We start from the raw sequence: 26,787 nt of genomic DNA, 5'->3' as shown, positions 1-26,787 counted from the left end.
TAATGGTATTTTTTTTTGTTTCAACTTATTTCCGTGCTTATATCTAATTAAGGTTCAAACATGTTGTCCTGTACACTTACATCAGCTATCTGGGCTGTCTGCCCAGGACAGTGTGTTAGTTGTTAGTTGTTAGTTATTAGTTGTTAGTCAGAGAGAAGAGGGTGTAGTGATCTACGGTTATAGGGCGTCGGAGCACTAGGACAATACACTAGTACAAATACCCTTAGATGGATACAGCTCTCTACTTTACTTTCAAATATATATTTGAAAAATATATAAATTATATTATACAGATACAGCAAAGTACTCTTATAACGAACTAGAAGGGACGGTGATTTACAATTAGTTCGTTATAGGAGTAGTTCGTTATAAACATATGGAGAATATATAGCCGGGGAAAAAACGGGACTTTACGACCGGTTCGTTCTATGCAGTAGTTTGTTGTAAGCGTTTTTGTTATAAATGTACTTTACTGTACTATTGTACTTAGTAGAATTATTACAATAAAAACTCTGTGTTTAAAATATTTATGAAACGTGGATAATTTGGACTATTGTACTTAGTTGAATTATTACAATAAAAACTCTGTGTTTAAAATATTTATTAAGCGTAGATAATTTGGACTATTGTACTTAGTAGAATTACTACAATAAAAACTCTGTGTTTAAAATATTTATGAAACGTGGATAATTTGGACTATTGTACTTAGTAGAATTACTACAATAATAACTCTGTGTTTAAAATATTTATGAAATGTGGATAATTTGGACTATTGTACTTAGTAGAATTATTACAATAAAAACTGTGTTTAAAATATTTATGAAACGTAGATAATTTGGACTATTGTACTTAGTGGAATTATTACAATAAAAACTCTGTGTTTAAAATATTTATGAAACGTGGATAATTTGGACTATTGTACTTAGTAGAATTATTACAATAAAAACTGTGTTTAAAATATTTATGAAACGTGGATAATTTGGACTATTGTACTTAGTAGAATCGTTTACATTACTTTCAAATAAGCTACGAATACAATATCGGCTAATCGAGCCTAAAGGAATTACAAATGAGTTAACAACAAAAGACGAGAGAAAAACAAAGAGTTAAATACACACAATTCGATGAAATCCGTACCACACTAAAAACGGCGAGTATTAAATCAACAAGGCATTTCGCAGCGCCGCCCCGATTAAACAGGGCTTTAAACTAAACGATGCTTCGGATATGAAGATCGAATCGTCGATTTTCTTCCGTGCACGAGCGAAATCGCGCCATCTCTCTCTCTCTCTACTGGCCGCGCGCTTTCAATACCTTTTGTCTTGAGCGCGGTTATTGGTTACCGCGAATGACGGAAAACACCGGTGTTTCGCCGGTTTACATTACTGAAAACTTTCAATACTAAATGTCTCGATTCAACTCACGTTAAGAGCAGTTTTCGCCGACCGTTGCACCATTTGCATCAATTAATTAAAGGACGATCAGTCACGTGACTGCTAGCCCGAACCCTTAGCAACGTACCCTCCCACATCTGTTGGGAGAGAAAGTATATAATCCTAATTTTTGCTTGCCGAGAGCTACTGCGGAAGAATTTCAGAGGAAGGACAAAAAAAAAATGATTTTAAAGTTATCGTCTTTTGTACGAAAAGCCTCTTTGGCGTACTTGACTTTCGTGTCAGTTTGGTGTCTAATATGTTGCACGAATCCCGTTTTAGGAGCAGGGGCCAATTTGGAAGGTGGACAACCGAACGGTTTCAAAAGAGCAGCGTTCAGTGCATGGGCGGGGAAAAGGAACTCCGAAAAAATTGCGCCCTACTTTTCCGAAAGCGACAAAAGGGCGGCTTTTTCTTCTTGGGCCGGCAAGAGAGATTCGTGGCAAGGCAGCCCGACAGATGATGATGGTGATGACGTCGTTGGTGAGATTTACGGTGCCGTGGAGCCAAACGTGAATGACGCAAACGGCGTGACGCCACACGACAAAAGAGATCCGTTTTCGTCCTGGGCAGGAAAGAGGGCGGCTTTCTCGTCGTGGGCCGGGAAACGTGGCTCCGCACTCCACAATCAGCTCGAGCTCATAAACCACCTCTTGGAGCAGATTGTGGCGCGTGTGATGCGGAAGCGGATGTTCAACGCCTGGGCGGGGAAGAGAGATCAAGATGGCGATTCAGGTGCAAGTCACGAGCTCACGAGGAGAAAATTTTCGGCATGGCACGGAAAATAAGAGTAAGTGGACCTTGTATTATACAATATCGGAATAGTGGGTTTTTAACAACACCACTAGAGCACATTGATTTATTAATCATCGGCTATTGGATGTCAAACATTCGGTAATTTCGACATTAACTATTAGATAGGAAACCCGTTAATTGTGTTTATTAGTAGCTAGGAATCTTTTATATGCACCAGCACACAGACAGAGTAGCACATACCACGGCCTTTGATATACCAGTTGTAGTGCATTGGCTGGAACGATAAATAGCCCAGGGAGCCCACTGACGGGGATCGATCCTTAATCGACAGCGCATCAAGCGAGCACTTTATCATTGGGCTACGTCCCGTCCCACGCTCGAAGTAGTCTAGCCCAAGTATTTTGATGTTCGAGAGCTAGACGAACATTTATTATCGCTCTCTGTCGTCATTTGTTCCATCAGTAGCAAGGGATCTTTGCTCTCCCAACCAAACCCACAATCACCAAAAGACATCACCAAAAACAACCACCAAAACCCAATCAGGTGAATGGATCCACCGAGGTGGTTCGATCCTGCGACACAAGCACCTCAAGCGAACACTCAATCGACTGAGTTAAATCTTGCCCCCGCAGCTTTTACAGTGTTTCATTGGTTGGACAAACGAGCGGGATTTTGTCCAGTGGGTAGAGCGCTCGCCTGAGGTGCTTGGTTCATAGGATCGAACCACCATAGTGGACCCATTTTCTCATTTGAGCTTTTGTCCATCTCAACCATTGCCCCTCGACTAGTATATCAATGGCTGTAGAATGTGCTGTCCAGGGCCCGGTAACACAAAGCACTAATGACACTTACGTCAGACGTACGCCTCACATCATGCATGGTGTACGTCTGACATGTTACGAGTGCTTTATGTTACCGGGCCCTGGGCCAAATTACACAAAACATCGTAAGCCTAGTTTTGCACGAAAACGTAAATCTACGACTAAACCACAATTCGTATTACTATTATAGTACAGCAAATGTAGTTAGAAATACACATACGCATTTGTCCTTAAAATGCTCCATTTTCCATAATGATTTAATTTTTTCGTGAAATAGATGCCAAACACTTGCAAATGTATATCTGGTATAACTGCCAGTCTTAGACGTAAGTCTGGTATAACTGCCAGTCTTAGACGTAAGTCTGGTATAACTGCCAGTCTTAGACGTAAGTCTGGTATAACTGCCAGTCTTAGACGTAAACTTACGATGTTTTGTGAAATTGCCCCCTGTATATAAAATATCCTTTGCTGTTACAGATTTTTTTTTTAAATGTCTTATATCCAAATAGCCGATGATTAATAGACCAATTTGATCTAAATGAAACAAACCCTTAACTTGGTTCGATACATCGACAATATAATTATAGCTACTTTAATAATCGTCTCTGTTATAATCTTCGCCTGTGTTCGTTTACAAATGCAGTATTGCCCGAGGAAATAAGAGTAAAATTATCGCAGTCCTATTTGATAAAGCTCTTTTAAACTTTCTTAATCTCTTAAGCTCTCTTAAGCAATATTGCATCGTCTTTGCAAGTCTTTTTGAATTGAAATGCGAGATCTTTACTGAATAATCAAATTAATGTTATATACTGTACTAGTCACAAGACGTTACTGGACACGTGGACACTGCATCTCAGATGGGGTAGCCCATTCGCTGTGCCAGTGGTATGAAAACGCTCTTGCAGTTAATGGATGACGGAATGACTCACTTGCAGTTAATGGATGACGGAATGACTCACTTGCAGTTATTGGATGACGGAATGACTCACTTGCAGTTAATGGATGACGGAATGACTCACTTGCAGGCATCTCGCTAATTGCCTCATGGATATTCTATTATTCAGACATGACAGGGCTCGGCCACAGTCCAGAATGCTCAGTTTACGATTGCAAAGAAATGTATATCCTCCCAACCCTAATAATACATGAAAAGTGTTAATATAAAAAAGAGTTTCACGTGCACTATGCAGTTTTTATGCAGGTGCCCTGCTTAGTCAGAAGCAAAATGTTTAAAAGGCTCAAGTACATGCAATCTGAAACGCTTTATTCAAGTCTGTAACCTACGTTTCATTACCTATCACCGTCTTTTTTAATTTTTGAAAAAAGTAAGGTAAAATTTGATATTACCCCTTAACGTGTTGTTCCTAGTATACTATTTAATACTTTCTTTGTAACTTAACTGAGTTAATTAGTAAGAAATATATATCTGGCACCAAGATCGAATTTAGTTTATGGCGGGAATGAATGAATGAATGAGTGAGTGAGTGAGTTAGTGAGTGAGTGAGTCAACGAATGAATGTTAAGAACACTCTAGCACAAAAATACACATCGGCTATTGGGTGTCAAAAAGATAACGGATGGTGGGGTGGAAAGGTGGTGGGGTACACGGGTCAATTATTCCCTCCCACAACACGATGAAGTGTCGTTTTATAGTCCGTTTACCACCAAAGGGAACCGATAAATATACATATCATTTTTACGAAACGAGTAAACTTCCCATAATATGATATTTGACCGTTTCGTTCGGTCAGATACCATGGACATTTCACGAGTTTCATAAAAATTATATGTAACGAAAAGGAATGTTGTATTTTATTTATTACCCATTTTTAGTAACGTAAACTCTGACAGTTACTTCCGACAGAACCCAAAGAGGTATGGCAATGCACAGAGCTAAGACCAAGGAAGATGACGTCGCTTACCGAGATGACGTCATTTAAATAGAGGATAATAAACGAGTTACCGGTTAAGAGAGATTATTACTATCCATATGGTTCAACATAACCGAGTTAATAATAATCATACGAAGCATACGTGTAATAACAAGTGTAATGACGTAATTTTGGGAAGCGACGTCATAACATGACTTTGCTTCTCCAGTCCTAGCTCAGAGTGTGCATTTGAAATATGACGTCATTTCGTCGTCTCCTTCTAGTTGTGGCTGAAACATTTTGAGTTGGGTCTTGTTATTCATAAAGAAAATAACAATAATAATATAGATAATAAAGAAAATATTACACTCGCGTGTGAGTCATACTGATTTTACGAAACTCGTGTCAAGATTTATGTATTACCCTCGCTCTCGCTCGGGCAATACAAAAATACTGACACACGTTTCGTAAAATCAGTACGACACACAAGCTGGTATAATAATCTCTCGCGAGAGCGAGGGTAATACATGAATCCTGACACGAGTTTCGTAAAATCAGTAAGACTCATACGCGAATGTAATAATTTCTTTATACTCCATATTATTAATTTATTGTTGTTTTCTTTATGAATAAACAAGACCCAACTCAAAATATTTCAGCAACAACTAGGAGACGACAAAATGACGTCATATTTCAAATGCACAGTCTGAGCTAGGATTTGAGAAGCAGCGTCATGTTATGATGTCGTTTTTCAAAATTACGTCATTACACTTAGGAGATAACCATATGGAGTTTTTAGATTTGCGGGTGTTATTGTCTGTCTATTTGATCCCGCAAATGTCATTTTTGACCGAAGTTGTTAGCCTGAGGTCAAAAATTAAACATTTGCGGGCATCAAATAGACAATAACACCCGCAAATATAAAAACTCAATATGGTTATGTCCATTGTAAACTGAAGCGTTTTTCAACAGAACTAACTGTATATTTGGTATTTCTTGAAAAAAATACAGGCTACACAATCTAACTGTAGACCCTTGAATCGCCAACTTCGCCTTTTCCAATTGTTAATGACGTCACTTTCTAATGACGTCATTAACTTTCCGGGTGTTATTGTCTATTTGATCCCGAAAAAAGAATGTAATTAACCAATCACAATACAGAACACACTCGCCATCAGTTTACAATTGTTATTACACGTGTGCTTCGTATGGTTATTATTAACTCGGTTATGTTGAACCATATGAATAATAATAAAATGTATGTCCCGAGTGCAATAATGTTCAGTTGTCACGAGCTTAAATAGTGAGTGACAGTTGAACATTATTTCACGAGGCACATCTAATACGCACCATCAGGTGTGTTCGAAATTTTCATTGCATACCTATTCAGTCTTACTATATTGATAGAGACATTTTCAAACCGTGTGAGAAATATATCTTGCATCACACATATGTGCGATCTGGATCGCAAATCTTAAATGGTGAGTTCCCTTTTCTCTTTTTTTTTGTGATACGTCATTTATCATTTAAAAATTACGTCACATCGAATTTGAAACATTACACAATGACAATAACAATAAATTATTTGTGAAAAAAAGAACATAGAAAAGCCACACCTATTTTAAAATAGAAAATATTGGTTTTGACATGTTTGCGCCAGAATATATGACGCGGTATATAATACGTTATGTTGCAAAAGAATATATACTGCAGTCTTATACATATATTTATAGGATATTAAACGAGCTTCCATTTCGTATTATGTTTATGTCCCGAGTGAAATCATTTTTAATTGTCAGGAGCTTCAGCGAGTGACAGTGAAAATTATTTCAAGAGGAACATAAACATGATACAAAATGGTAGCGAGTTTAATATCCTATTTATTACCCATAATCGATCTTAAGTTTTATTACATACCTATTCAATCTTACTATAGTGATAAAGACATTTTCAAACAGTGTGATACATTTATCTTGTATCACACATATGTGCGATCTGGACCGGAACTTGTAAATGGAGAATTCCCTTTTTATTTTCACTGAAGTTAGCGCCGTTTTGTTACTGACATAATGTATGATTTACAAATGACGTGACACCGCATTTGAAACATTACACAAGACTGCAGCAGAATAAGATTCATAAAGTTAAGTAAATCCATGAGAGGAGGATTGATCATAGATTTAGCAAAGTGTATTTATGACGTTAAGTTAAAAAGTAAAAGAACGTATGTAATAAACACAGAACCTCACATACGTTGTTTTTGCTTCCTATTTACTGCACTCGTTTATTTTGTGCAAGAACATACCACTCGTATGTGGTATATATATATATATATATATATATATATATATATATATATATATATTATTGCGCAAAATAAACTCATGCAATAAATAGGAAGCGAAAACAACGTATGTGAGGTTATGTATATATATATATATATATATATATATATATATATATATATATATATATATATATATATAGGTTATTACCAGTGTTTTTCGGTATCGTCAATATCATATATTAGGAATAAAAATTGTATTATGCGAGCCTCTGGCGAGCATAATACATTATTTTTATTCCTAATATATGATATTGACGATACCGAAATACACGAGGGTAATAATCTCTTTATCATATAAGCTCAAGCTTAATACGACGTGTTTTTGTAAACTGTACACGCAACTTAATTCCAGTCCGCCATTACTAGATATTCAAATGGCGCGGTGTATTTTTGAATGGAAATGACGTCAAACTCGAATGACGTCATTTTGGATGTCCTTACATCAAAATAAAGTTATGCCTAACGTTTTTTGTTTTCTGAACGCTGGACAGCTTTCAGTGTCAAATTGCCATTGAAATGTTTTTATTTGATGACTATGAATGCATACGTCAATCATGGAGTGTCACCCAAGTACGTTTGCTTAAATGTCAATAAACCTAGTGCCGAGACCTCGACTAATTTACATCTAATTTGCAAAGTTATCAAATTCTTAAAGTATGTGATCTGAAAAATATCACATACTTTGATTGCACTGAAAATGTAAGATATTATATCGTTTGAGTAACGTTTCTGCAAGGTTGGAAGGCACCAATCGATGACGTTATCCGTGTTTCGTCGAAGAGTTACGTCTTGCTTGGCGTTCTAGTGGGACGTATCACTTTGATATGTACCAAGATATTTTTAACAATATGGGTAATAGAGGATAATACACGAGTTACCAGTTATTATCAAATGTATGTCTCGACTGAAATAATTTTCAGTTGCCACGAGCTTTAGCGAGTGACAACTGAAAATTATTTCACGAGGGACATAAATTTTATAATAAATGGTACTGAGTTTATTATTCTATTTATTACCTCTGCCATTTTTGTTCTTTAAGAACCCTTCATTATGACTACATGCATTTATATAGAAACGACGTAGACAACTTTACACACTATTCTGAATATTGCCATGACTTTGTATTTTATTCACGACCACAGATAATTGTTTTTAGAAGCGCAAGGTCTATTATTCTGCCAAAATATGGTATTAAAATAGCAATTTATTATATATTTAACAATAAAAACCGAGAGAGGTAAATGCAAACGCTTTAAAATAGGTGACGTCATTGTGTATGGTTACCAAATCGTGATGACGTCATATTTAATACCGGCAAAGTCATTGGTTTGTAAGCGTAAAATCGACCAATAATATTGTATGTTACACCAATGCATAATAATTTCTCAGTGAGAAATTATAATGTTTATTTCCCTGTTATGAACGCCCGCTTGGGTAATAAATAGAATTTATTATACGAGCGTGTGTGTCGTACTGATTTTACGAAACGAGTGTCAGGATTTTTGTATTGCCCGAGCGAGAGCGAGGGTAATACACGAATCCTGACACGAATTTCGTAAAATCAGTATGACTCACACGCGAGTGTAATAATTTCGTTATTATCCATATTATTATTGTTATTTTCTTTATGAATAACAAGACCCAACTCAAAATGTTTCAGCCACAACTAGAAGGAGATGACGAAATGACGTCATATTTCAAATGTACAGTCTGAGCTAGGGCTGGAGAAGCAACGTCATGTTATGACGTCGCTTCCCAAAATTACGTCATTACACTCGTTATTACACGTTGGCTTCGTATGATTATTATTAACTCGGTTATATTGAACCATATGGATAATAAATATTATTCTTGCACAAAATAAACTCGTGGTATAAATAGGAAACAAAAACAATGTATGCGAAGTTCTATATATGCACCACAAACCCAGACATACACCAGGTAGGTAATAAACTGATATATAACTATAAATTGTTTAATGCTAAAACGCATATAAAAACATATTATTTAGTTTTGAACCCTTATAACATTTAAAAAAATCTTTTTTATATATATATATAAAAAATCAATGAATACAAAAACGTGTCTTAACATATTATCATCAAATTGTATAGACTGAAGCTGATTTTTAATACAGAGGATAAAGATAAAATGCTGAAACAACCAAGGTTATGCAGTTGCACCTGAGGTAATCGATAACGCACTATTCAGAGACTAGATGCAGAACTGCAGGTGTTTCATCTGGCTGTTTCATCGCTTGCCTTCATCTCTGTATCGGGGCGTGACGTAGCACAGTGGTAAAGCGCTCGCTTGATGCGCGATCGGTTTGGGATCGATCCCCATCTATGGGCCGGTTGGGCTATTTTACGCTCCGACCAGTGTACCACGATTGGTATATCAAAGGCCGTGGTAATTTGCTATCCTGTCTATGTTTGTAAAAGACCCCTTGCTATTAATATAAAAATGTAGCGGGATTCCTCCTTAAGACTAAATGGTAAATTTACCAAATATGACGTCCAATAGCCGATTATTAAGCAATCAACGTGCTTTAGTGATGTTTTTAAACAAACTAATTTTTTTTTTTTTTTCAACATTGCATAAGTTTTGATTCCAACAAAATACAACAAAGACAATGGGTCTCTCTTTTCAATGCAACGACACCCGTCTACAGGCTGCTACTTGGCCGCTATAGTGGAGCAATCACTACATCCGTCTACAGGCTACTACTTGGCTACTATAGTGGAGCAATCACTACATCCGTCTACAGGCTACTACTTGGCCGCTATAGTGGAGCAATCACTACACCCGTCTACAGGCTGCTACTTGGCCGCTATAGTGGAGCAATCACTACACTCGTCTACAGGCTACTACTTGGCCGCTATAGTGGAGCAATCACTACACTCGTCTACAGGCTACTGCTTGGCTACTATAGTGGAGCAATCACTACATCCGTCTACAGGCTACTACTTGGCTACTATAGTGGAGCAATCACTACATCCGTCTACAGGCTACTACTTGGCCGCTATAGTGGAGCAATCACTACACCCGTCTACAGGCTGCTACTTGGCCGCTATAGTGGAGCAATCACTACACTCGTCTACAGGCTACTACTTGGCCGCTATAGTGGAGCAATCACTACACTCGTCTACAGGCTGCTACTTGGCTACTATAGTGGAGCAATCACTACACTCGTCTACAGGCTGCTACTTGGCCGCTATAGTGGAGCAATCACTACACTCGTCTACAGGCTACTACTTGGCTACTATAGTGGAGCAATCACTACACCCGTCTACAGGCTACTACTTGGCCGCTATAGTGGAGCAATCACTACACCCTTCTACAGGCTGCTACTTGGCCGCTATAGTGGAGCAATCACTACACTCGTCTACAGGCTACTAGTTGGCTGTTATGGTGGAGCTATCACTACACCCGTCTACAGGCTACTACTTGGCTACTATAGTGGAGCAATCACTACACCCGTCTACAGGCTACTACTTGGCTACTATAGTGGAGCAATCACTACACCCGTCTACAGGCTGCTACTTGGCCGCTATAGTGGAGCAATCACTACACTCGTCTACAGGCTACTAGTTGGCTACTATAGTGGAGCAATCACTACATCCGTCTACAGGCTACTACTTGGCCGCTATGGTGGAGCAATCACTACACCCGTCTACAGGCTACTACTTGGCCGCTATGGTGGAGCAATCACTACGCCCGTCTACAGGCTGCTACTTGGCCGCTATAGTGGAGCAATCACTACGCCCGTCTACAGGCTGCTACTTGGCCGCTATGGTGGAGCAATCACTAAACCGTCTACAGCTACTAGTTGGCCGCTATGGTGGAGCAATCACTACACCCGTCTACAGGCTACTAGTTGGCTACTATAGTGGAGCAATGGAACTACACCGTCTACAGGCTACTACTTGGCCGCTATGGTGGAGCAATCACTACACTCGTCTACAGGCTACTAGTTGGCTACTATAGTGGAGCAATGGAACTACACCGTCTACAGGCTACTACTTGGCTACTATAGTGGAGCAATCACTACACTCGTCTACAGGCTACTACTTGGCTACTATAGTGGAGCAATCACTACACTCGTCTACAGGCTACTACTTGGCTACTATAGTGGAGCAATCACTACACCCGTCTACAGGCTACTACTTGGCTTCTATAGTGGAGCAATCAATACACCCGTCTACAGGCTGCTACTTGGCCACTATAGTGGAGCAATCACTACACCCGTCTACAGGCTGCAAGTTGGCCGCTATAGTGGAGCATTCACTACACCCGTCTACAGACTACTACTTGGCTACTATAGTGGAGCAATCACTACACCCTTCTACAGGCTACTACTAGCCCGCTATAGTGGAGCAATCACTACACCCTTCTACAGGCTACTACTTGGCCGCTATAGTGGAGCAATCACTACACCCATCTACAGGCGGCTAGTTGGCTACTATAGTGGAGCAATCACTACACCCGTCTACAGGCTACTACTTGGCCGCTATAGTGGAGCAATGGAACTACACCCGTCTACAGGCTGCTACTTGTCCGCTATAGTGGAGCAATCACTACACTCGTCTACAGGCTACTAGTTGGCGACTATAGTGGAGCAATCACTACACCCGTCTACAGGCTACTACTTGGCTACTATAGTGGAGCAATCACTACACCCGTCTACAGGCTACTACTTGGCTGCTATAGTGGAGCAATCACTACACTCGTCTACAGGCTACTACTTGGCTGCTATAGTGGAGCAATCACTACACCCGTCTACAGGCTGCTACTTGGCTGCTATAGTAGAGCATTCACTACACCCGTCTACAGGCTACTACTTGGCCGCTATAGTGGTGCAATCACTACACCCGTCTACAGGCTACTAGATGGCCGCTATAGTGGAGCAATCACTACACCCGTCTACAGGCTGCTACTTGGCCGCTATGGTGGAGCAATCACTACACCCGTCTACAGGCTACTACTTGGCCGCTATGGTGGAGCAATCACTACACCCGTCTACAGGCTACTACTTGGCCGCTATAGTGGAGCAATCACTACGCCCGTCTACAGGCTACTACTTGGCCGCTATAGTGGAGCAATCACTACACCCGTCTACAGACTACTACTTGGCCGCTATAGTGGAGCAATCACTACGCCCGTCTACAGACTACTACTTGGCCGCTATAGTGGAGCAATCACTACGCCCGTCTACAGGCTACTACTTGGCCGCTATAGTGGAGCAATCACTACACCCGTCTACAGACTACTACTTGGCCGCTATAGTGGAGTAATCACTACACCCGTCTACAGACTACTACTTGGCCGCTATAGTGGAGCAATCACTACGCCCGTCTACAGGCTACTACTTGGCCGCTATAGTGGAGCAATCACTACGCCCGTCTACAGGCTACTACTTGGCCGCTATAGTGGAGCAATCACTACGCCCGTCTACAGGCTACTACTTGGCCGCTATAGTGGAGCAATCACTACACCCGTCTACAGACTACTACTTGGCCGCTATAGTGGAGCAATCACTACACCCGTCTACAGGCTATATAGATGTATCCAATTCCCATATTATCTAAAATACGTTTATGAATTTCAGCCACCCGCAGACGTAGTCCAGTGGTAAAGAGCTCGGTTGATGCTCGGTCGTTTTGGGATCAATCCCAATCGGTGGGCTCATTTGGCTATATCTCGTTCCAGTCAGTGCACCACAATTGGTATATCAAAGGCCGTGGTATGTGGTATCATGTCTGTGGTATTGTACATATAAAAGATCCCTTGCTACTAATGTACACATGCAGCGGGTTTCCTCTCTAAGACTAAATGTCAAAATTACCAAATGTTTGACCTCCAATAGTCGATGATTAATAATCCATATGCTCTAGTTTTCAGCCACCCGCTACTAATACTCTATAATGAAAATAGAGACACGCCTTATGTTCAAGCACGTGCCAAGGACCAATCCTAGAGTTCAAAGAAACCGCATTATCCATCTCATCTAGGGTCATTTGACCATCGACCTAAACGCCTCAGACATACGAATACTTGAAAATACTATACAAATATTTGGGATAGCGAATATTCGAATATTAGGACCGAACACTAGTTTGCTCTAGATCCAACTTAATTTTATTCCCTTAAATAAAAATTATGTTCACGTACGTATAAAAGTATTAGGATAACATATCCAGTTTATGCTACTTACAAATATTAAGACGACCAGAAACACACTGAATACACAGCCGCCGATATTCTAAACAAGAAAATGTATTTAATATGTAATACTAGCCAAACCATCTTACAATGCAGCAACATCAGAATATTCCCTTTAAATTTATGTATTGTTCTTTTCTGGCTATATTGGTATACCTAGCTCGAGTGTTCTCAGCCCGTATTCTATGTATATATGTGACAATACGGATAGATTGATTACTAAGTAATGTATTGTCAATGTTCGACAACCAAGCGTGTCTTGGTGCACTGGAAGAACGAGAAATAGCCCAATGGGCCCACCGACCGGTATCGATCCCAAACCGACCGCGCATCAGGCGAGCGCTTTACCACTGAGCTATCCTACACTCTCCTCGACCCCCCCCCCCCCCCCCCCCCCCCGTCCGGCCCGTGCAAGAAGTGCTTTAGAATAGTAATTTATATCCGAAAATATGTTTGTTTTTCTTCTTTATTAAATACAAATCTTGTAATAATAATTTCTTTACATTATTTGTTTTTAAAGTTCAGTATCATAGCATTATTCCTGAATATCATAAAACAAAGGAAGGAAGGGGATGTTTTATTTAACGATGCGGTTATATGGCGGCGGACATGTGGTTAAGGACCACAGAGATAACTTGAGAGGAAACCCGCTGATGCCACGCCATTGGCTAATCTTTCGTTTAATTAGCAGCAAGGAAATCTTCTATATGCACTATTCCATAGACAGGCTTGAATGAGAAACAGCCCAATGGGCCCACCGACGGGGATCGGTCCTAGAGTCCCGGCCCCGCCATGACACACAGCGAAATATCAGTAATTTACCGGCCTCGGTAGTGTCGTGGTTAGGCCATCGGACATAAGGTATAGGTACATGGTTCGCAGCCCGTTACCGGCTTCAACCCAGAGCGAGTTTTAACGATTCAATGGGTAGGCGTAAGACCACTACACCCTCTTCTCTCTCACTAAGCACTACGCACTAACAACTAACCCACTGTCCTAGACAGACAGCCCAGATAGCGGAGGTGTGTGTTCAGGACAGCGTGCTTGAACCTTAATTGAAGTAATTTACGCTTGTCAGCAATTATGACGCTATGGTCTGTCCCATCATTATATAAACATGTTGGTTTTTTAATAATTTCAGTTTGGTGTAACGTAAGAAGAAAAGTAAAAGTAGTTTGGAAATAACGAAATAATACTACTTAGAAGTAAATAATTTGTAGTGAATTTCATAGAATTAAAAAAGGCGTTCCGTGTGGGACGGACTTTAGTTGGGTAATTAATGTTAGGAACTCAGCATGATTGATTTAAATTATATATGGAATTCAGATAAGTTAAATAATGATATTTTTACTGTTATAATAGAAGGATTAAGGTAAGTTTTCTTGCAGGAATTCTGTAGCATATAAAAACAACATCAAAAGGAAGTCTTTATTAATATTTATTAAACGAATTTAAGTTGTAAACCTATCTGGAAAAAACCCTATAGCAAAGCGTTAAATAAAACAGTTAGTATAGATTAAAATGTGCGCATTATTTAAATATATAATTTGGTAGATGTAAAGATGTTGAAAAAAACCCATCAAATATTATGTACAGTTTGTAATTTTAGTGAAGATGGATTCCATTTTATACTGCAATGTTACCGATATGATGATTTAAGAAAAAACAATTATTAAATTATTACAGACGACCTATAGTGTTTTAAGCTATTCCAACTACTTTAATATTAAAGAGCTTAATAATCTTGGGAAATATTTAATTTAATGTTTAACGTTTTACGGCCAAAGTCTTGATTACAATTAAACGTTATTATATGGATCCTTTAAAAACGGTAAAGTATTTAGCTCAGTAAAGTGTTAAAAAGTAGCACAATGAATTCCTACTTACTTGTCTCTAAACTGTCTTGTTTCGTACGTAACATGGGTGGACACTACTGGTTAAAGACGGAGGGCGGGATTTAGCTCAGTAAAGTGTTAAAAAGTAGCACAATGAATTCCTACTTACTTGTCTCTAAACTGTCTTGTTTCGTACGTAACATGGGTGGACACTACTGGTTAAAGACGGAGGGCAGGATTTAGCTCAGTAAAGTGTTAAAAAGTAGCACAATGAATTCCTACTTACTTGTCTCTAAACTGTCTTGTTTCGTACGTAACATGGGTGGACACTACTGGTTAAAGACGGAGGGCGGGATTTAGCTCAGTAAAGTGTTAAAAAGTAGCACAATGAATTCCTACTTACTTGTAAACTGTCTTGTTTCGTACGTAACATGGGTGGACACTACTGGTTAAAGACGGAGGGCGGGATTTAGCTCAGTAAAGTGTTAAAAAGTAGCACAATGAATTCCTACTTACTTGTCTCTAAACTGTCTTGTTTCGTACGTAACATGGGTGGACACTACTGGTTAAAGACGGAGGGCGGGATTTAGCTCAGTAAAGTGTTAAAAAGTAGCACAATGAATTCCTACTTACTCGTCTCTAAACTGTCTTGTTTCGTATGTAACATGGGTGGACACTACTGGTTAAAGACGGAGGGCGGGATTTAGCTCAGTCAGTTGAGTGCTCAGTCAGTTGAGTGCTCGCCGCGGGTGGGGGGTGGGGGGCGGGGTGGGGGAGGGTGGGGGTGGATGGGATGGTGCTACTAATCGAAAAGAGTAGCCCATGAAGTGGCGACAACGGGTTTCCTCCCTCAATATCTTCTTGAGTGCTAGCCTGGGGTGATTGAGTCGCAGGATCGAACCACCTAGGTGGATGCATTCAACTGATTGCGGTTTTTCTCTTTCCAACTAGTGCACCACAACTGGTCAAAGGCCGTGGTATGTGCTTTCCCTTGCTACTAATGAAAAGATGCAGCGGGTTCCCTCTGATGTGTCAGGATTACCAAATGTTTGACATCCAATAGTCGATCATATATATATCAATGTGCTCTGGTGATGTTGTTAAACAAAACAAACTTCAACTTTAACATACAGAACCGTGACAATGTACTGCAGATTCAGTCAAAACCCGGCCAATTACATCACACAAATGAATATAAACATTCTTTATTTACTTTAGTGTCAAGGAAATTTGGTTCTTATATTTAATGGAAATTAACATTAAAACAATGGCCATTTCAGATGTCTCTGTTTTCGTCCTAATTGTTTTGCTAATTATTTAGGAAATTTTGAGAAAATTATTTTTGATCTAATCAAGGAAATTCTTTTTTTTCATATCTCTTTGACATATATCCAGTGAATATTTTAAGAGGTAATGAAACGAAATTACTGACTAATTAATTGTGTATTCAATGTCAGAGATTCTGAGGGTAAACAAAAGTACAAATTTTAAAATTGCTCATTTATATGTGAAGAGATCATACTATGTTGACTTGATTAGATAAATACCTGGGGCGGGATTTAGCTCAGTCGGTTCAGCGCTCGCCTGGGGTGCTTGCGTTGCAGGATCATATCACCTCAGTGGATTGGGGTTTTGTTTCTTCTTCCATCCAGTGCACCGCAACTGGCCAAAAACCGTGGTATTTTCTTTCCTGTATGTAGGATGGTACATATAAAAGATTCCTCGCTGCATTAAGCCCAGTTCTCACTTGAACGATTCTTCGTACAACTGCGGTGCGACTAAAAGATTGTACAGCCGTGCGATTCCCGTACGAATTACCTAGGTCCCCCCCCCCCCCCCCCCCCCCGCGCAGTGTCACTTGTGCAACTGCCATGCGACTGCCTTTCTGCACCGGGCTCGCATACGCTCGCGTGAGATTTGCACAGGTTGCACGACAGTTGCACGGAAGTCTGATGGATGTCGCACGGAAGTCGCAGGGGGTCCGCTGGGAGTCGCACATCTCGGCTCCCTTAAGACTCACGTACGACTCCCGTGCGACCTATCATACTGCCGTGCGACGCTGTGCAACCTCTATGCGACCAATGCGAACTGTGCGAACCTAGAGACAGCCGTACGATAATTTTAAACATTTGAAAAATGTCGCACCGGCATGCGACATGTCCGAAATACACACGACACCCCTACAGCGTGTGCGAATCATCAACATACTGCCGTGCGACTCCCGCACGCCCTGTACGATTTGGTGGTCGCACGGAATTCGCGTAGAAAATCGTTCAAGTGAGAACGGGGTTTTAGGAACAATGTAGCGGGTTTCTTCTGATGACTACCAGTCAGAATTACCAAATGTTTGACATCTAATAGCCGATGATTAATTAATCAATGTGCTCTAGTGGTGTTGTTAAACAAAACAAACAAAAATATAAATATCTATATTTTCGGTCACTTCATGTGAGCTTGTTTTTTTTTAACGATCTGTCTGTCTGTCTGTCTGTCTGTCGATCTGTTTGTGACATACGTGTACTGGATATTTAAACTGGATATAGCTTGAATGAACTGCCCTACACTAAGATTACAATGTCATACTATTAGTGCATTAACAACACAGATCTGTTGAATTTTATGTATGAAGATTTTCGCTTTTTAAAGAAGCCATTGTGATATTACGTTTTAGTAAGCTCACAAATGCTTAAAATGTCACGTCACGTATTTTCATCACTCTCATCCACGTTTGAGTGTCGCACGCAACACGTTTTTATTTACGATAATATGGCGGTCGACATTATGGTTAAGGATCACACAGATAATAAGAAGAAACCTCGATACGGCCACTCAGTGGACTACTGTTGGGGCGGGACGTAGCCCAGTGGTACCTGCCTCGGTGGTGGTGGTGTTAAGCCATCGGACATAACGCTGGTAGCTACAGGGTTCGCAGCCCGGTACCGGCTCCCACCCAGAGCGAGTAATAACGACTCAGTGGGTAGGTGTAAGACCACTACACCATCTTCTCTCTCACACCAACCACTAACAACTTAACAACTAAGGCACTGTCCTGGACAGACAGCCCAGGACAGCGTGCTTGAACCTTAATTGGATATAAATTTGAAAGAAAAGCCCAGTGATAAAGTGTTCGCTTGATGCACCGTCGGTCTAGGATCGATCCCTGTCTTTGGCCCATTTGTCTATTTTTTCATTCTAACCTGTGCTCAACGATTGGCGTAACAAGGGACGTGGTATATGCTATCATGTCTTGGGATGCTGCATATAAAAGATCAGTTGTGTGGTGGCAGCGGGTTTCCTCTCTCATTAACTGTGTGGTCCTACGCAATACTATAACCGTAATCAAAATGTGTTGAGTGCGTCGTTAAATAAAACCTTCCTTCCTTCCTTGATCAAATCCAGTTTAGGCGACTTATAAATATTAGGATAAAAACGTTTGTTTTGTTTAACAACACCACTAGATAACATTGATTTATTCATCATCGGCTATTGGATGTCAAACATTTGGTAATTCTGACATAAGGGATCTTTTATATGCCCAGTCCCACAGACAGGACAGCACATACCACGACGTTTGTGCAGTTGGTCCATTGGTCGGAACGAGCAAAATCCAATCAGTGCCTCCCCCCCCCCCAATCCCTTCTCTCTTTCTCTCTCTCTCTCTCTCTCTCTCTCTCTCTCTCTCTCTCTCTCTCTCTCTCTCTCTCTCTCTCTCTCTCTCTCTAATCCAGTTAAGGTTCAAGCACGCTGTTAATTGTTAGTGAGAGAGAAGAGAGTTTATATCCGATGGCTTAGCCACGACTCCACCGAGGCCGGTATTAGAGCACATTGGGTTATCAGGAAAGTTATAGATATAAAGGTGTTGTCGTCGTAAATTTAACACGTCATTTAATCCGCCAGAGGTTTATGATTTCAATAATAAAAAGGTTGGGAATAAATATCTTTAGCAAATATAGTGCTTTATTAATTATATTTGTATATGTAATAGAAATATGCTCCAACAAATAAATCTGGATTACGTTAATGTCACTTTTAACAATGATCGATTCTCTCGGCTTCGGGTGTTTCCGGATCTTGTTTGTTTTGTTGTACAAGACCACAGAGACAAAGAAGTGTAAACAGTAATAGATAAGCCCACTTTGTGGAGACAGAGACAGAGACACACACACACACACAGCGAGAGAGAGAGAGAGAGAGAGAGAGAGAGAGAGAGAGAGAGAGAGAGAGAGAGAGAGAGAGAGAGAGAGAGAGAGAGAGAGAGAGAGAGAGAGAGAGAGAGAGAGAGAGAGAGAAAGAGAGAGAGAGAGGTGAGATGTGGGAAAGAAATAGATTTTCCATATCGGAGATCAATAAGTCTTAGGATCAATCTATAAGGCTTGGGTGGCAATGTATGTATTATATAGCATTGAACGAAATAACTAAAGGTATCAGTGAACTAGTAGCATTATTAGTCAGTAGCTAGAGTACCCTGTTTATAAGTATAAATATAGAGTGGAATTAATATTTTTACGGTAACTGTGTCTAAAATGGGCCTACACAGAGTTATCTAAATCTGACGCCATATGCCGTATTGCTAGACTTAGACTACCGACTGCCAGCAGAAAGTTGGCCAACTCGACTTACGACGAATGCTTTCAGATTAACAACTAATGAGCTTTACGACGAGGATCGAGATATAAGAGTCGTCGAAGTCGTGACAGCAGAAAGTTGGCAGTTGGTAGTCTGAGACTAGCATTGTTTTGACCATTTACCAGTTCATGCCTGACATTAAACTTACGCGTTAGTGACAAGTACAAATGCTACAAAAAGAAAACCGACGCTTATCGGAAAACGGCTGACCATAAAAAAAGGCTTTAGTATATGGTAAGCAGCAGCAACTTTTCCCCTTGTTCATGTTAATTTATTAAACATACATGTGTGTGTGGTATATATGTATATATAATAATTACAGTGCCTTGCACTGGCGTAGCCAGAATTTTATATTGGCGTCAGACATTTGGGGAGGAGGCGGCAACTATATTGCCTATTAGTTATGTTACTAGGTAAATATATAACGTAGCTGGGAAACAAGAGATGGAATGGGGGAGGACAATGCCCCCATGCACTCCACCACCAGCTTGGAATATTATTTTATGCACATCCGTGCGTGTATTCAGACATCTCTTTGTTAATAAAATCTATAGAAAAGTGTTTGGGGGTCTATACTGACGAAACTCCATCAATTTATTTGTTTGCATTACCACATTTTGACACCCAATAGCCGATGTATTTTCGTGCTGGGGTGTCGTTAAACATTCATTCATTCATTCATTCATTCATTCATTTATTCATTCATTCATTCATTCATTCAAACTCCATAAAGTGGCAGTCCTCTTACAGAACGAGTTGGAGCCCTATATTCTTGGTTAAAACCAGCTCTTGTTTTGGTCGATTACTGGTGAGTAGGTTAACGATTGTAATCGTCAGTTTTATCGAAAAACGAAAATATCACGATATGTGGTTCCAAGTACGTCTTCGGGAGGAATGACCAAAACACATCAGCAGCAACCCTGCAACAACAACAAAAACACAACAGCAGCAACCCTGCAACAACAACAAAAACACAACAGCAGCAACCCTGCAACAACAACAAACCCTGCAACAACAACAAAAACACAACAGCAGCAACCCTGCAACAACAACAAAAACACAACAGCAGCAACCCTGCAACAACAAAAAAAAACCAAAAAACTAATTACAACACACCACAACACAAAATATAACAAACAAAGAAACAAAAACAAAGAAACAAAAATAATTTTAAAAACTATATCTTCAGTAAACAGAAGAAGTCCGAAAACGCACACACAAAACAATATTATATGCAAGAAATTGTAAATATATTTTGAGGGGGAAGTACTGTTATAGTTGTGTTAAGATAATCGATCTTTAAAATGTTTTTAAAATCCCACACAGCTGAAGTGATAACTGTAGAAAGAAACCCTTTGGAAAAATTTTGTATAAGGTTAGCAGGTTGCTTACATTAAATGCCCTCTTGTTTGCTTTCTGCATTAAACTAATGAAGCCAAATTTCATTTGATGTAACAATTCCACATATAAATCATTCTTGATTGTAGGTCATTCTGAAATTGCACCTAAATGGTTGAGTCGGTCACAGAACGCGTAAAACTGACGGATAAAAAATAATGTTTGTGGTTAACAGAAGAAGTGATTTAAAATGAACCCGCTTTGTGTGGTCATCCTTAACGTCCCGAGCTAGCCCGAATACTCTGCCGTTCGAGAGCTAGACAGACATTAAATTTTTGACAGTTATGATCGCTCTCTCGGCCAGAGATAACACTATAGCGAAAACACGGAATTGTTGCCTACAACGGGGTACGCAAAGATTCCCGCTCTAATACAACACTAATCCTATATTTGTACCTTACATTGATCATTTTCTAATTCGTCGATAACAAATACTTCACATAGTAATCACTAATACACACAATGCAGGAAGAAACCCGTCAGCACCTACGTATTTAACTGGAAGATTATTGAAAGTGGGTGTTGTCGGGTTTCTTTTCGTAATGTGTGTAGTTAGCGTCAAACATAGCATTATATATTATAGATTCAGAGGGGGCAGTGCGCCGCACGTTTCTTAAATAACAATTGAAATCATACTTCTGTAATGCAGTTTTAGTTCTGAGGTGTGCAGCCATACGAATTTCGAAAACTCGAACTCCCTGAAACTCGAACTATTTCGTCGTCTCATTCAAGTTCAAGTTCTCTAAGTTTGACTATATATATTTTTTATCTCCACTTTCAGTTCAGTAAGTTAAAAACTAATAAATAAAGAAAAGAGCAACCACCCCCCCCCCCCCCCAAAAAAAAAAAAAAAAAAAAAATAATAATAATAATAATAATAAATAAATAAATAAATAAATAAAATAATAGTAATACTACTACTACTACTACTACTACTACTACTACTACTAATAATAATAATAAAAACATGACCAAAAAGTCAACAGATTACTTAAAAATATTTACAATGGTGTGTGATCCGAGGCATGTACAGGAGGTTGTCCACTAAACTGGTTTTTACACCTATCGTAAGATTGATGTGATATGATAGAAGACGATAGTACCAGTTAAGTAGTTCCTGAGCGGTCGGCCTTCTGAATACGTTATTGATGAAATCTGCACTGAATAATGGTGCTACAGGTTGATGACACGAAAAGTCTAATGTTGTATACCGTCATATCAGCCTCTTAGTATAATTACCTAACTATATTCTAGAGCTTTTGAGACCAATGGAATTTTTTTTAATTCTATACGAACTGTTACAGGCCCTAATCTTGCCAGCGACATGAACGTTTTGTTCGCCGAAAGTCGGCTCAAGGCGCCGAGTTATTAGCAGTAGTGAGAAGTCGAAGTGGCCGAGTTATTAGCAGTAGTGAGAAGTCGAAGTGGCCGAGTTATTAGCAGTAGTGAGAAGTCGAAGTGGCCGAGTTATTAGCAGTAGTGAGAAGTCGAAGTGGCCGAGTTATTAGCAGTAGCGAGAAGTCTAAGTGGCCGAGTTATTAGCAGTAGTGAGAAGTCGAAGTGGCCGAGTTATTAGCAGTAGTGAGAAGTCGAAGTCGCCGAGTTGTTAACAGTAGTGAGAAGTCGAAGTGGCCGAGTTGTTAGCAGTAGTGAGAAGTCGAAGTCGCCGAGTTATTAGCAGTAGTGAGAAGTCGAAGTCGCCGTAATAATTTTGACCTAATCCGATTTGAAAACCGAAATCAACCAAAAAGACGTCAAGACTCCGACTTCAGAACAGAAATGAATTCTTTAAAGATTATTTGAAGAAAACAACATTTGTTTCTTCTTATTCTTCTTCAAATAATCCATCCATCCATCTCTCTATCTGAATCTATATATCTATCCATCTGTCTGTCTGTCTATCTATGTATGTATGTATGTATGTGTATATATATATATATATATATATATATATATATATATATATGGCTATCTATCTACCTATCTTATATATATATATATATATATATATATATATATATATGTGTGTGTGTGTGTGTGTGTGTGTGTGTGTATGTGTGTCTGTGTGTGTGTGTGTGTCTGTCTGTCAGTTTGTGTGTCTGTCTGCCTGCCTCTCTACTTGTTAGTGTGTATGTATGTCTGTCTGTCAGGTTGTGTGTCTGTCTGTCTGCCTGTCTACCTGTCTGTGTGTCTGCCTGTATCTGTTTGTCTGTCTGTCTCTTGAGACAACAATATCATCTTTATTGTACAATATCATTTTCAGTCTATCATTTTTTTTCTGACACGCAATGTTAAATGACGCCGATCGTACTCTCTCGTAATGAAAATAAAATTAATGGCTTCGTCGATGACAATTTAGTTATCGTCGCTCGAACGCGCTCTCTGATATGTTGTAGCTGTATTGAACATTCCACCAGTAGTTTACTCCTTGAGGGGCAGGGAAAAGTGGATAATTGCTAGTTGAGATTTTGTCAATATCGGCAGTAGCACCATTACATGCATTACACAAATCGTTAACCGGAAAATAGATAACAGTGGGGTTTTTTTTTCGTGTTCTTGTTTTTATGGTGTGGGGTTTTTTTAGTTGCTTTTTTGTGTGGGGAGGTTTACTTTTTTTCACTAATCGTTTGATATATATGATATTATCCACAAATAACGCTTTGTGTGGGAAGTTTAGTGGTTTCACTAAATGTTTGATATATATATATATATATATATATATATATATATATATATATATATATATGTATATATGTATCTATGTATGTATGTCTGTGTGTGTGTGTGTGTGTGTGTGTGTGTGTGTGTGTGTGTGTGTGTGTGATATTATCCACAAATAACGTACGCACGCACGCACGCATGCACGCATGCAGACACACACCCTTCTCCAAATGATAAAACACAATTAATTTTTGTTTTTTATTCTTAGTGACATTTCGCATTATGTTATTTTTGATTTAACACATCTAGAACGTTTCCACACTCTTGATTTAAAAATAATTGTAATAATTTTTTGGACTGTATTTATTAAAGGGACAGACCCTAGCTTTTTAAACACTAAGGCATATTTTTCACCTAGACCCTAGTTTCAATCCGTAAAAATGGACAGTAAGTTTGGTTAATTTAAAAACCTGTAACACATTTGGATACAACAGAGTGAAGCAAGAGTCTGTGACGTTGAAATATCCTTAAAAATAGACTAAAACGCGACTCCATAACTGTTACTTCTCAGACGCACGTGCGTTTTAAAAATATGAAAAATGCATTTTGTGGTATTAGAAACACCAGGATGACCAGAAACACTTTGGTTGGACGGAAATGTATAATCTAAACAATAACATATAAGTAAAACAGAATACAGAATATACACACAGCACAGTTTTAACATCATATTCAAAGGAACACAAAGCGTTTTGACGGAAACTTTACCAGTGCTCCACAACTGGTGCAACAAAGGCCATGGTATGTACTATCCTGCCTGTGCATATAAAATAACCCTTGCTGCTAATCGAAAAGAGTAGCCCATGAAGTGGCAACAGCGGGTTCCCTCTCTCTATATTTATGTGGTTCACAACCATATGTCCGACGCCATATAACCGTAAATAAAATGTGTTGAGTGCGTCGTTGAATAAAACATTTCCTTCCTTCACTGTTAACTCAAAAAATTTGAAATTGTTTATCATATTTTGAAAATTAACTCTTAAACTATTATCAGACGTCGGTAAGATCACTTCATTGTCTATTCGGTATCTTCAAACCAAAATATCAGAAATAGAAATGATATCTTAGTTGGTTATTTTACTTTCGTCTCACGTACACCAAACTCCGCCATTTTGTTTAGTAATGACCCATAATAGTTAAATTCTACTCTTGGGTATGAAGGAAGGAAATGGTTTATTTAACGACGCACTCAACAGGACCACACAGATATTGAGGGAGGAAACCCGCAGTCGCCACTTCATGGGTACTCTTTTCGATTAGCAGCGTCTTGCCCCTTTACTTAGTATATACTTAGGTATAGTAAGTTCATTGAACAATTGTAACATTTAATGTTTGTAAGTTGGATAAATTGTGCCCAATCCTTTTATATATATGCATTATAAGCAGCACAATGTTTTATCACAAGATATTTATTCAGTTATTGAGGTCACACGACCAAGACAACTCATTTTAAAACAAATGAATCGTGCGTTACTTGTGTACAAATTACAAAACATATTCAATTTAAACTGATATATGTCTCTTTAAAAGCAAGGCTATTCCTTTAATACACTTCATATTTTGGGTGGAAATCAATAAATAGTTTTTTCTCTTGATTTACTATAAAATAGTAAATATACTTTTCTGTATTTTTAATTTATGTGACAAACACCTAAAGTTAGAAACAACTCTCAAGAGATCCTTATATTGTGACAAATATAATATATAATTTTCTCTTTGGAAAAGAGATTTTTTAGGAAGATTATGTCTTTAAAAAATGAATTAATTTTATCATGCCAGTGTTGGAAATGAATGTCTTTACATCTCTGTACAAAGCTGGACATAAATAACTTGATACTGCCACATTATTGAGCAATCCAACCATAAGAAAACCCTGTGTGAAACAGCAGTGTTCTTACATGTGATTCCCAATTAATTTTACCAGTTTCATCATGACATTTCAACATATCATTATAAAAATGTGTTATTTTTATCAATCTGGAAGATAGGAGATTTGTCTTTCACATTAAAGGCGCAAACCCTAGTTTCAGCCCCTGACAATGGACAGAAAGTTTAGTCAGTCTACAAACCTGCAACATATTTATATACAAGGTTATAGCAGAGAGAAGTTAAAGGCGTTGATGTTTAAATGGGGAAATGGCGTCCAAAAATAATATAGAGCTTCTCTCAATACCATTTACTTCTCAGACGAACGTGCGTTTTTAGAATTATGAAAAATGCATTTTAGGGTATTAGAAAAACCTTGATGACCACTCCAGGTCAACGAAAATTAATATTGTAAATGACCAAAAACCGGCTTTAATAGTGAAACATACGTCGTAGTGTTTAAAAACTAGGGTCTGTCACTTTAATAAAACTATAATGACTTCTAAAAAAGCGACACTACGCCTTTAACATATTTTTATATTTTTTGTCTTGCAGGAGATGGTTGAACATCTTCATCCGAGGATCACGCAAACCAGAATCTCACCAAGCCAAGACTCTAAAACCATCTTCTTCAATGCAGAACAGTGACTTTCTCAATGTTACAGACTGATGGGAATTATACCTAAAATATATGTACGAAAACGAGGATTATGTAATTATATTAAATCCACAAACAAAGTAAAACATTTAATTTCAAAAATAGCAGCGAGAAATCGTCATTATTTTCAACGTGGATCATATTCGCACAAGGACCGAACGTTACCGAACTTTTCCGAAAACAATCCATGCTGATATGACGTAACAAAATTGTAAATAAATATTTCGTCTACA

General features: G+C 38.8%; 1 protein-coding gene across 1 annotated transcript; it reads left to right on the top strand.

Moving 5' to 3' along the window:
* The first annotated feature begins 1,421 nt into the window (after positions 1 to 1,421).
* LOC121385405 lies at positions 1,422 to 26,787 on the top strand. The gene is made up of 2 exons (XM_041516075.1): positions 1,422 to 2,223; positions 26,452 to 26,787. Exon 1 carries the CDS (start codon positions 1,616 to 1,618, stop codon positions 2,219 to 2,221), a length of 606 nt encoding a protein of 201 aa, XP_041372009.1. The 5' UTR covers positions 1,422 to 1,615; the 3' UTR covers positions 2,222 to 2,223; positions 26,452 to 26,787.

Source organism: Gigantopelta aegis, chromosome 11 (genome assembly GCF_016097555.1).
Source record: "Gigantopelta aegis isolate Gae_Host chromosome 11, Gae_host_genome, whole genome shotgun sequence".
In the NCBI taxonomy this organism is placed as follows: Eukaryota; Metazoa; Mollusca; class Gastropoda; order Neomphalida; family Peltospiridae; genus Gigantopelta; species Gigantopelta aegis.
Note: the sequence above shows the minus strand (reverse complement) of the source record. Positions and strands in the feature narration are given on the sequence as shown.